A 13,227-nucleotide genomic window follows, 5' to 3' on the forward strand; every position below is an offset into this window, starting at 1 on the left:
GCCCAGCCCCTGGTTCTGGTCTCGCTGGGACCACCTCCCAAAATTAACTACTGATAGCACACAGCCCCTGCTCATGCTCTGCTTCCCATGGAAACCCCAGGCTACAACAGCATGTTCAATGGTAAGTGCAGTGGAGACAAAGGTAGAGTAAGGGTAGTGAGGAGGGTCTGGGAGTTTGTCATTTTGAACAGCAGGGGTCAAGGTAGGCCTCACTGGAGGGTTACATCTACACAGAGGGCATGGCCTACCCATAATCCCCATCGGGGGACCTGCCACCTCAAAGGACTTGGGACAGTGGAGTGACCCCCACTGTGTTCAAGGAACAGTAAGATTAGCATGGCCAGGGCTGATGCAGAGTGAAGGAGACACAATAGTTGTACACGTGCATGATGTGTGTACAAGGCTTATCCTCACACCGTTGTTTACAACAGTTTGAAGACAGAGTCCATCAGACAAGGGCATGGTTAAGTAAATTATGGTCCATCAATACAATGGGATACTACCCAGCACTCAAAAAGAAGACACTTTTTATTTAATAATATGCAAATAAAGCCAAGTGTGGAATAGCGTATGTAAGAAGTGGGCATTTGGGGGCACCTGGGTGGCTCAGTTGGTTAAGCATCCAACTTCGGCTCGGGTCATGATCTCGTGATCGTAGGGCTCATGAGTTCATGAGCGTAGGGCTCTGTGCTGACAGCTCAGAGCCTGGAGCCTGCTTCGGACTATGTGTCTCCCTCTCTCTCTCTGCCCTTCCCCTGCTCACACTCTCTCTCAAAATAAACAAACATTAAAAAAATTGAAAAAAAAATTACATTTGAGTAAAGAGATGGCAGAATAAATATGAATGACATAAAATCTGAACCCAAGTCTATCTCACATACAAAAGCCATGCTATTTCTCCTACAACCACACATTGTTTAGGAATTTCTTCAAAAAATTTTTTGAAAGCTTCCGGTGTTTTGTATCAACACACTATTCAGACCACATAGTGGAGAATATACACCAACATTTGCTTTTGCTGTGGCTTCTTTTGTCTGAATGCCCTCTCTAAACACCTAGAACATGCCGCCCTCCTCCACCAAAGACCCACCAGCATCCATTATTACAGGGCTAGGACACAGTCCAAGTGGGCTCTGGGGAGGTGGGGGGGGGGGCGGGGTTCTGAGTATTTCTGGACATAGAGATGAGCTTGTGAACACACCGACTGGAACAACCTATCAGCACGCTACACCTCGATGTTTAAAATAATTGTGTTGCTGGGGCGCCTGGGTGGCGCAGTCGGTTAAGCGTCCGACTTTAGCCAGGTCACGATCTCGCAGTCTGTGGGTTCGAGCCCCGCGTCGGGCTCTGGGCTGATGGCTCAGAGCCTGGAGCCTGTTTCCGATTCTGTGTCTCCCTCTCTCTCTGCCCCTCCCCCGTTCATGCTCTGTCTCTCTCTGTCCCAAAAATAAATAAAAAAAAAAAAAAACGTTGAAAAAAAAAATAATTGTGTTGCTAATTTTCATTTCACATAGGCAGTTCATTACCTGTCCGTTTAGAAAACCAGCACCACCAGTGGTAGTGTTCATTAGTTATAGGATCTTTAAAGGGTTCATTAAAATTGTGCAGCTTTGCGCAGCACCCTCATCAACTGAGGGAGGTACAGTTGGTACCATTGACTACTCTAGAATCAACGGGCAACAGGACACCCAGAATAGGCTGTGTTGCTGTTTCTAACACAGTTGAATGTCATGATAGTCATAATAAAATGGACAGTGAGCTCTTCTGATAATCTATAGGACACTGCAGGCATTATCTAATATAATCCTCAGGGGTCACTGGAAAGGGTAGGTATCTCACGATATTACCCGTTTTGTAAATGGGGACATGGACTCACCCAAAGTCACACTGATTTAAACTCAAGTCTGCCAACTCCGAAGTCTGTGCTGTGACGGTTCACATTCCTATCGCCTTCTGCAGGCGGTGTATACAGACACATATATACAACGTGGCATCACACGTTAGAGATTTTGCCTCAATTCTCTCATTTTACTGAGGAGGCAGAGTTCCAAAGCGACGTGGCTCGGCTTTCCTCTTAATGCCCAGATCTTTCTATTCCATCTTTTGTGGTCACACTGTACTCTACGGACCTTAAAATATGCTCCGTAAGGGATTATAAGGATTTATGGAATGGAAGGTAGTGCACTCTCAAATGGAACCAGAATGGCAATTTAACTCAAAAGACCTAGATTTGAGCACAAATGCTAATTATCTTTAGGACAAGTCTAAAATATTTGGAGCAACCATAAAATAGTCCAGAGTGCTTTTTAACCCAAATCTGTAAGGAGGAAAATAGCCGACTGAAATATTCTGCTCATCCACATTGAGGGCTGCAGAAATGGGGCAGTGGATGTACCAGATACTTTACATCATGAAGGAAGAGGTACAGATACTGTTTTAGAGGTAACGGGGGTGGGGGGATGGGCAGGTCAAAGGAAGCTGGCTTCGAGAGAGATTTAAGACTTACCTACTCAGAGCAGGGTCACTCCCCGCCTCCGGCACGCAGGGCAGACCCTAATTCATCCCGGCCGTCTTTCTTGAGGAGCCCATGGCCAGTCCCATAATCCTCCATTGTAGAACAGACATCACAAATAAGAGATCAGACTTGGTAGGTGGGAAGTTGCCTGTTTGTTCCCTTTGACCATCTGAATGGCAAATATCAGACCTGGAATTAAATCCACGGCAGCAGAGATGCCTCCTTTCATCACACTGTAGCCCTCCACTTCTCTGACACCAGGTTCTCCAACAAGCCTGCTCTTGTAACTAGTGCAGGGGTTGGCAAGCTCCTTCTGTAAGGGGCCAGGTAGTAAATATTTCCGCCTCTGAGGGCCATATGGCTCTGTCACAAGAATTCCATTCTACTGTTGTGGTGCAAAAGGAGCCAAAAACAATAGGTAAACAAATGAGTCAGGCTGTGTTCCAACACGATTTTATTTATGGACACTGGAGTTTGAATTTCATACACTTCACACGTGCTATGAAATATCCTTTTGGTTTTTCTCAACCTTTTAAAAATGTAAAAACTACTTTCAGTTCATAGGCTGTACAAAAATCGGTGGTGGGTGAATGGGCCCACAGACCAGTTTGCTGGTCTCTGTCTAGAGTTAGGGGTTTTCTACTTACTCTCTGGTACGCAGAGCGTGAAGAAGTGTGGGGGCTCGAAGAGCCACAGCAGTGTCACTTCGTCCACTCCAGGTGCGTCACGACTTATTTGTATGCATTCACTCCATTCGGGCGTTCACGGGGCCTCTACTCAAATCTGGGGCCTGTGCGAGATCCTGGGGACACTGAGGGAAAAATCAGACGTGGCTCTCCTCGTGGGTTCTCTCAGCGTCAGAAAAGGTATCCACAAGCGGTCAAGTATCAGAGGTGCTTGACGAGATGCCCGTGGTAGATTCCCAGGGCTGCCACAGCGAAGTGCTACCAACCAACCAGGTGCTTTGAAACAACACAAGTGTGTTTGTTCTCTCACAGTCCCGGAGAGCGGGAGTCTGAAATGAGGGCTGGTTCCCTCTGGAGACGCCCGTCTTCTGGAGGGAGGATTGGTCCCAGGACTCCCAGCTTCTGGCAAATGCCAGCAATTCTTGGTTCCCTGGCTTGCAGATGTGCTGCTCCAATCTGCCTCCATTTTCACATGGCCTTTTGCTGCGTCTGCTTCCCCTTCTTTCCTCTAACAAGGATTTGTCATTCGATTCAGGGCCTACTCGAATTCAGGATGGTCTCCTCTCCAGGTCCTTAAACTAATTCTATCTGCAAACACCCTTTTACCAAATAAGGTTGTATTTTCAGGTTCTGGGCCGACGTTATCTTTTAGGCGAGCCACTATTTAACCCATTTCAATAGTCTCAGAAGACTGAGATTAAGGTTATCCTGAAGGCTTCATGAAGAAGGTCCCACAAGCTGCTGCTCATCAAATGGACGTGAGGGGAGGGAGGGAGCGGCAGGGTCGGGGACCAGCCAGAGTTAGGGAGGTGTGACACCACATACAACTTATCTAAACTGCAAGCGGCTGAGCCTGGCCAAAGAGCCTGGCCGGGAGGGTGAGACGAAGGCCAGGAAGGTCAGCAGGGATGCCACCATGGCGCCGTGGGCATCATGATCTGGCACCATTAAGCCAGAAGGATTTGACGGAAGCCTCTGGCATTCTCTTCCACACTTAACCACTTCAGGTGCACCAGAGCTGGACTTAGACAACCTTTAAACTGCTTCTCCCAATCAGCACATTTAGATTCCACGATTATGGTTTTATGATCTTAAAATAACAAAAGCCCTTGTTTTCTACCACCAGTGAGTCAAGTTCCTCTTACCACTCACTCCCTGTCCTCCCAGTGTTGAGGGCCGTTCTTCCTTCCGCCCTCTTTGCTTCCTGTGGCTTCCCTCTCACTCCTGGGAACTGTGAATCGAGCAAATGTAGTTTTCCTTCTATTACTACCACCCATACAAGAGTAAAGCAAGAATAAAAGGCAAGCTAATGACCAGATCACTGATCTTCCTGCATTTAGCAAAATTTTAGAAAACTACACACGTAGACAATAGTGAAGAAAAAGACTATTAAAAACACCCAGCTCTCCCCTAAAAGAAGGGGAAATTACACGTGTATGCATTCCATTAAAATACGCACGGGGAAGGCTTCAGAAGCCTAAAAACAAAATACCAGTAAACCAAGCCACACTTAGAAAAATGAAAGCTGATTTTTATTTTATCATCAACAGCCATTCTTTAAACATGAACATGCATACGTAATATTCTACGCACACATCACAGTTTTTAACGTTAGTTAATAAAGGTTAAACACACAACATACATCCTTACAAAAAAAGTCAAAATGCAAACTTAAAACTTTAAACAAAAGTCTTACTAATTTAAAAAAAGTTTGTGTTGGGTACCATTTGTACAACACAGTTAATTTAAACATTTTCATTTTGGCTGCACATGAAAAAAGCGGCAGTAGAAAATAAAGTCGTTGACGGTTTTTAAATAGCAGAATAGGCAGTTTTGCCATGCAGGAGAAGCAATATTAAATATTAGTTTTCAAAAAAAATCCACATTTAAAAATATTTAGTTCAAGTCACAGAATTTTTCTCAGTAGAGACCCCAATGCAATGCGGAATTAGCTGCCTCAGATGGCCCATTCGAAAGGACAGTGTCCCTTCAGAGTAGAACTTTACTGGTTTTGGCACAGAAAAGAAGTCTTGAGAACGAGAACATGATTAAAAAAGAGGGAAGAGGAACAGAGGAAAGAAATAAAAAGCAGGAGTACATGAGATAGTAATTGCAATCACTAAAAACTGTGCATTCTCAGCCACTGCAGAATACTGTCTTCTGTCCACAGCAGGCGCCCGCCCAGGGCTGCTATTGCAGCATGGATCGGATTTGCTTGGAGGTAGTCTCATCGTTCAAATGTTTTGTTGTGTACCTGAAAGTGTAAGAACAGCTATTTTAGGGAATTCTGAAAAGCATCACCTACCGCGGGTTCCATCATTATCACAAGCTGGGCAAGTCGGCGAAACTCTCCTCTCACAGCATCGCGCCTTTTCTCTCCAGCTTCAGCTGCGTTCAGGCTCTGCCCTGCTTACCCTAACCACCCACTGCACAACATATCCGACAGCCCTTCACTTAAGGTAGAACTACCTTACTGAAGCGATCCAGTTAAATTCCAAGGTAAACAATGAGCTGCGCCCTCTCACAGGGAAACAGCTGTCACTCCATCTCAGGGACCGGCAAGTACAACCTGAGGCCCAACCTAGCCCACCGCCTATTTCTGTATGGCTTGTGAGCTAAGTATATTTTTACACTTTCACTTATTTTTTAAATGTTTATTTATTTTTGAGATAGAGAGAGACAGAGCACAAGTGGGGATGGGGCAGACAGAGAGGGAGACACAGAATGCAAAGAAGGCTCCAGGCTCTGAGCTGTGAGCACAGAGCCCGATGCGGGGCTGGAACACACAAACTGTGAGATCATGACCTGAGCAAAAGTCAGAAGCTTACCCAACTGAGTCCCCCAGGTGCCCCTGTTTTTACACTAAAAATGAACGGGGAAAGAAATCAAAAGAATAATATTTCATGTTCATATGGAAACTGTATGAAATTCAAATTTCACTGTGTTTGTAAAAAGTTTTAATGGAACACAGCCATATACAGATTCACTGAGGTATTCTCTACGGTCACCTTCTTGCCACAATGGCAGAGTTGAGTAGCTGTGACAAGAAACCACATAACCCCAAATCCTAAAACATCTGTGTTTATTCTCTAGCCCTTTACAGAGAAAGGCCGGCCCCCACTCTAGTCTGTATCTAAGCTCAACTAACTACCACAGTTCCAACTGTCACATCCCAAAATGTCTCCATTCTTGAAGTGCCTTATTTCCAGGTAGATGTGTTTTGCTATAAGCGTGTAAACCACAAGTAAAGAATCATGAAGAGTGATTACTAGTCTATGAGAAGAGTCTCCATAGGAGTCCTTTAATAGCCGAAATTCAGTAAGTGAGCCTACTATGCATCTGGCACTGTTCCAGGATCTTATAACCTGGCAGAGAAGACAGACAGTGACACACTCACATAAGGGGCAAAGGAGGAAGGTACTAGATGGGGCCTCAGATGCCGGGAAAGCCCAGCTCATGAGGACACTGCAGGCCACAGCGAGGAGCTGGGAAGTCATTATAAATGCAGTGAAAGCCAGTGGAGGACATCAAACAGGGTAGAGATGTGGGCCTTTATTTATGTTCTGGAAGGACTGCTCTGGCCATTGAGCAGAGGAACCAACAGAGGGACAGCAGAGGGACCAACCAAGGGCTTGCTCCAGGGGACTCAGTGAGAGATGAGCAAGGCCTGGACCACATGAGCAGCAATGGAAACAGGTGCTCAAGGCTTGAATATGGGACATATTTTGGAGACAATTCGGACAGAACTTAATGCTGGACCAGTTAATCTGGCCTGTGAAAATTTCACATATCGTCTTTCAGGAATATATAACTTTAAGCAAAGTACACACAGATGGCCTTTGTGTGTTCAAGAAACTTAAACCCAATTCTTGCTAGTTCTCAAGTCAATTGAAAAACTAAAGAAAGTATATGAACTCAAATCCTTGCAGAGGTAAAGACACAAATACTTATTAAGTACCTGATACATCCTCTACAATTTTACCCTCCAAAAAGAAGGCACTTCCAAATTGTTCACACATTACTGAAGAGACACCCGAGCACCTGGCATGGGACAGGTGCTCAACTAGTATTTGTGGAAGGCAGGCGAGAAAGCAAGCAGCCAGGCTGGGGGAAAACATCCATGAAGGATTATTTACATTAAGTGGCAAGTGATGTAGCCAAGACTAAAGCTTTCTGCTTTCATTTCCAAGTGCAGATAAAGCGTATGTAGCTACACATATCCTCCTGATGTCAGTAAGTAAAAACGTTCATCATCCCTGTCTTCATTTCCGTTTTTCCCTTTCCTTCACAGGGCAGAGGGCCCCCAACTGGCACACCACCATCTCTGCTCAGAGCAGCCGCACGTGTCGCTACTCAGCAACGTTGTGACACCGGGAGCGGGAGTGCTCTGGCTCCTTCTGCGGGATGAGACCGTGCACTTGTAACAGGTCTCACGTCCTTTCCGCCAAAAACGGGGCCAACTGGAGGGAGGCCTGTCCCGTCACCACACTCTTACCAAGAAAAGGCCTTTACCACCTAACGTGTGCAAAAGTGTACGGACATATACGGGTTTATGTCACTTTGTGCATAACAACCAAGTTCCTTTCCAAGTGCATATACTTTTCTACTGACAAGAAGCAACTATTATTGATCTTTACTCTGAAACTGAATAAAGACAGCACTTATCTAGCATTAAACCTTAACTCCGAGCTCTGGCTCTCTCTCACGATCAAGGCACTTGGTTCCACTTCTCCACCTACTGAATGTAGACAGGACTTGCTGCTTTCTTGTTTTTTTTTTTTTTTTAATTTATTTATTTATTTATTTTTTTGCTTTCTTGTAATCACATCCTGTAAGCTGGAGGCACTGTGTAATTTCTATAGAGAAGCACTTCAAATAAATAGACTATATGCATGTGCAATTAAAACTTAAAAATTTTTGGTTATTAACTGCTGGCTGAGGAAAATGATGGAGTGAGCATTTCTAGTAAAGCAGCTACTCAGAAAGTAATTCCACAAAAGTGTTTTCCATTTTGTAAAGGTTTAATTAACAATGAACATTTACATAGCACTTTGGGGATTATAAAATGCTTTTTACATAGTATCTCCTTTGCTGTGAGTGAAGCATATTAAGGGCGAGGGTGATTCAGTTTTAGCAACGTTTCTCAAAGCACCAGCATTGTATCAGCAAGGGTGTTTACTTACAGAATGAGGTGCGTGGGCCCCACACCAGACCTTAGAGTCTCTCCGGGTATGGTGGCCTGGGAATGTGCATTTTTGTTTCCCTCCCAGTTACTCCAAAAACACTCCAGGGTTCAATCACACAGGAACCTTAAGGCTCAATGGTACAGCATCAAGCATATGGGATTTGAAGAATGAAATCCTGAATGTGAAGACGGAGTCTGACATAGATTAATCGCCTATATAATCGGTAAGTCTCTCAAGAGCTCAAGGTAGCTGTACAATGGAGACATGCCCCACACCTCACATCCATCCCCTATTTCACAGAGCTGTGGTCAAGATCAAATACAGTCATAAAGACGAAACCACGCCGTAAATTTACAGGGCTACAAAAATGTTACTCACTGCAACCACTACTACACTAAGTATCAACTACACCGATGAACCTTAAGAAATTTCCCAGGTGGAAAAATGAGAACCAACCACAAAACACATCCACTGGGAACGAAAACAGTTCGAGAGTTATCTCTGCAACAAAACCTTCATCTTCTACTTTCCGTTAGAGACGTGCAAAGAAGACTGAAAAGCGACCGGTGGCTCTTGCCTCAATGGTGCTTTTCTCCCCTCAAACACAGACTGGCGTGTGCAAGACTTTAACCCCACCTCTCACTTAGCCCCACAGCCCAGTGCTGCCCTAATTTGAGAGTGGAGAGACTGAACTACCTTTAACTACTGCAAACAAAAGTAAACTCTGAGTCTTCATGTGTGGACCACTGTCCCTTCGAAGTAAAGAAGTAACACCAGACCCTCCTGGCCTCCAATTCTCTCTTCCTTTTCAGAACAGGTCTCCTGTCACTGGGTGGCTTTGGAGAGTCTAACCAATAAGAAAGGAGAGTCTTAGGAGAAAAAGTGAGCTGACTGGGACCCGGGGAGTCTTGAGAAAGAGATCGAGTAGTTATGGTTCACAATAGCACGATTATGGGTGAAACAAATGAGGTGCACACTGTAAAAACCTCCAGAGTAAAAAACTCCCAATCATTGTGGTTTCTGACAGACTTATGGCTGAAATAGCTTGACGTTATGAGGGTTTTCATGGTTACACTATGTTCCGTAATCTTTCTGGTATTTGTTCAGAAGAGACCTCCTTTATTCAGGCACTCACTGCTTACAGAATATTTCTCATAATCTTAATAAAATCCTTTGATGGTTCCATGCAACTGAAATGACACAGCATAGATTCTGCTTTATCATGTGCCAAGTGTGACTAAGCATTCAAGAGGAATAACCAACCCGTTTGGCTCATAAAACATGGGAGAAACTTAAGACTGAACTGGAAATCATTTTCATGTATCATGTGGACTGCAGTGAGAAACAAAGATGGCCTGTGACCTCAATAAGTTTCTATATAAATATTTCTGTGCTCATGTAATTTTTGTGTTTAAACACAAAATAAGCAATGAGCAAGTTATCTTTTATGTTAGGAAAATAAATTACACTACAAATTAAACCTCTGTAGTCAAGATGTTATAATATGCTGTGATTTGCATTTAAAAATAGTCCAGCATTCAAGAAATGCCTGGCTGGCTCAGTCGGTAGAGCATGCAACTCCTAAACTTGGGGTCCTGAGTTCAAGTCCCGCATTGGGCCTAGAGCTTACTTAAGAAAAATAAAAGAAAAAAGAATCCTGCCTTAAAAAACAATTCCACCATTATTAGGAGCTACAGTAGCTAAATCAAGTAGCGTAAGCAAGAGAAGACATCAAATAATAACAAGTTTATTTTCATTACAAGAAATACACAAAAGTAACAAAAATACCTGTAAAAACAGAAATATTAATACACTATATTAAGGGAAAAGAGGTAGTTATAAAAGAGTTTGTATAGCATTACATTTGTAAAAAGATAAGTATCAGAGAGCTTTGACTATCTACAAATATAAAGAACGAACTGTGGAAGACTACATACACCGAAACATTAACAGCGGTTTATTTCAAAATGGTGAGATTATGTGATTTCCTTCTTTTGCTTTCAATTTTCCTGGGTTGGCTGAATTTTATTTACAATTAGCATGGTCTACTTTCATTAAAAAATAAACATCCCAAGAGGAGCAAAAAATGAAAGCCAAAATCTATAGCAAAGAAATGAAGCTATTTTCATCTGTGCATGCACACCACACACACACACACACACACACACACACCCACTCTTTATTGGAAAAATATTGTAACTGAAAATTTAAACACAAGGTTACCAATAAGCAAAATGGTATCTGCACTTTTCTAACATGAACATATATATTCATATCCTTTGTATTATTCACGTTTTGAAGCATTTTCTTACATATATTTTTTCTGTACAGACGCACATGTACATATACACACCTGAGAGCATTTAGAAGACCTTCTACGCTATTGGGAGGTTGGTCCTTAAGAACTTTGATACAACCTTTCATCTAAGGAGAAGAAGAAATGGAAAAGGTAAAAAACTGTGTTTTCTCAAAGAACATTCACTATCAAAACAGTAGTACTTAAATTAGCACCACTATGGAACTCGTGAGAAATTACATTCTGGAAATGTCAAAATTATTACTGTTAGAACAGGGGGAAAAAACTACGCAAATGCTATTTTCAGTTTCTCAAACAGAACGTTTTAAGAACCAAAGCAGAAGCAGCAGGCACACTCATGAGAAAACTACAGGGCGGCGAAGGGAAGACTTCCCGGAGAAGGTGTGGAGCAGTCTCTGAAAGGACGGACGGACGCGGTGCCAAGGAGCAGAGGAGCCTTTCCAGGCAGGCAAACACCTTGACAAAAACAGTAAAGTTTACCACACGCTGAGGACAGAATCTTGGGGAGTCACAGGGGAGTTTACAGAGGGCTTCGCAAGCCAGGAGGACTCATTTGGAACTTATGGGGCAGGGACTTGTTGTGGGCCATTAGAAAGGGAGCAGCTCAGTGTAGACGGTGTGTAAAGATGGGCTGCAGACTGTGAAAATGTAGAACACGCTAGAAGAGCACAGCTTTGGAAACCATGGAGATGTGGATTCAAAATCCCACTCCATCATTCACTAGAAATTACACTATGTCATTTCCCTAAATTTTAGGTTATCTGTTAGTACGGGGGAGATAACATCTACATCCTAGAAGTATTTTCACAGGTAAGTGGGCAACAAGCATAAATTTCGTAGGACACAGTAATCATTCAATAAATGTTAACTCATTTCTCTTTACAGAGGATGGACGTGAATAAAGAAAGGTAGGGAGACTGGCTGGCAATCAGTAATCTAGACATGAAATGCCGAGAGCCCGAACTACAAAAGGGAAAATGGCAGACAATTCTCACCAAACACTGGTTACAATTCTGATGAACCAGACGTGACTAGGAGAGAAATTAGAAAACAGAGGAACCAAGGGAGCTACTTTATTCCTAATATAAATTCGTGTAGAGACAAGCAAAGCTGACACCCAGATGAGAGCCACAAATTACTATGACTGGGAGGGAGGAGAAAAATCGGTATTCTGTTACATAGTCTTTTTCCACTGGAGCACCTCTCCTGACTTTGTCTATACATTATGGAAATAAATCTTTTGTTTGAAATGGCCTTTGGTCAGAGAATGAAATTTCTGATGTCTGATTATTTATTTACACTGCCAAACAGGCAGAAGGACCGCTGGTGAGTACAAGGTCCAGCTGTCCTCCATTCTACTGCACTCGTATATGGCTGTAAACCATCCAGCACGATATGAGAGGCAACAGAAACCCACCATTATCAGAAACTATAAAACTGAGGTCTGTGACAGAGTGCAACCTGCAGCTCTTTAAACAAAAGCCTACGATCTCCACTTACGGAAATGGTTGAGAATTAAATAAAGCATTGTAACTTACATCAATTTTTGAAGTTTTGGCAAATGCTCCCACTGGATGTACGTGGTCATAGAGTATGATGACACCCACCATTACCCTCAAGCAGAATGACACTGTCTCTTCATTTGTAAATCTGCTTCTGTATTCCCTGGGGGGTAGAAAAGATATGGCTGGATGAGGCACATCACTACTCTACTTAAGGAGTTCATTCAACTTTCAGCTGATGCTGAAGGATACACTCTGTTGATATCTAAAAGGAATGCTAACATTATACCCTCCTTTCTCCATGCTGAGATTCCCAGGGAAATGAGGTTGATAGAGCAGTGATCACTTAGGTATTCTGATCTCTACATGCACCCTCTTGGTATATCACCCCTTTTGCTTGGCAGAGATGAGGCAAATTTAGAGAAATGAAAAGCCCCAAAGTAAAAGCTTCAGGACAGGTGCTTTGTAAAGGCTGTTACCACCACTATGATGGAAAAAGCCACTTGCTTAATAGAGCAGTATGTTTGCTATTTAGAAGCTAACTTATTAATCGAAGTATTATGTCATTGTATTACTTCATTCTAGTTTTACTAAAATTCAATCATATTCCTTTCTCGGGAAAAAGGGAAATAGAATTTTGTCTCTGCAGAAGGCAGCATGGCATGGCAGAAAGCGTCCAGAACCAGGATGGGACCATCCAGGCACATGGGTGGGGTCGGCCACCGTGCTTAAGTCCCTTCGCTTCCCAAGAGCTCACTCCCCTAAATGACGATAATGACGAATGGTTGCCCTCCTACTTCATACGGCTTTCCAGAAAGATGATGTGCGTAATAGTGCTTTGGAAAATGAAAAGCTCCACAAAAACAAAAGTTATCTAATAGAACCATATGTTACTCAGGAATCCAGGAGGGATTCTCTCTGCCTGCTGATAAGAAAATCCAGCCAGAAAACACAGTGGTACATATGATAAATGGCTTGAAAGTGAAGGGAAACCCAGAAGAGAATTCAGATTAGTGTCGGA

At 43.2% G+C, this 13,227-nt stretch overlaps 1 protein-coding gene across 11 annotated transcripts in view; it reads right to left on the reverse strand.

Annotated features, from left to right (window-relative positions):
• Window positions 1–4,711: 4,711 nt before the first annotated feature.
• Window positions 4,712–13,227, reverse strand: part of CYRIB (CYFIP related Rac1 interactor B) — a 148,636-nt gene continuing 140,120 nt past the window's right edge. For all 11 annotated transcript variants that reach the window (XM_045049999.1, XM_023248576.2, XM_023248582.2 and 8 more), the window contains 3 exons: window positions 12,243–12,369; window positions 10,741–10,811; window positions 4,712–5,455 (listed from right to left, as the gene is read on the reverse strand). In XM_045049999.1, coding sequence (XP_044905934.1) covers window positions 5,392–5,455; window positions 10,741–10,811; window positions 12,243–12,369 — 262 coding nt within the window. In that variant the 3' untranslated portion in view covers window positions 4,712–5,391. The remainder of the gene's footprint in view (window positions 5,456–10,740; window positions 10,812–12,242; window positions 12,370–13,227) is intronic.

The sequence above is a fragment of the Felis catus genome, chromosome F2 (assembly GCF_018350175.1).
Source record: "Felis catus isolate Fca126 chromosome F2, F.catus_Fca126_mat1.0, whole genome shotgun sequence".
Classification (NCBI taxonomy): domain Eukaryota; kingdom Metazoa; phylum Chordata; class Mammalia; order Carnivora; family Felidae; genus Felis; species Felis catus.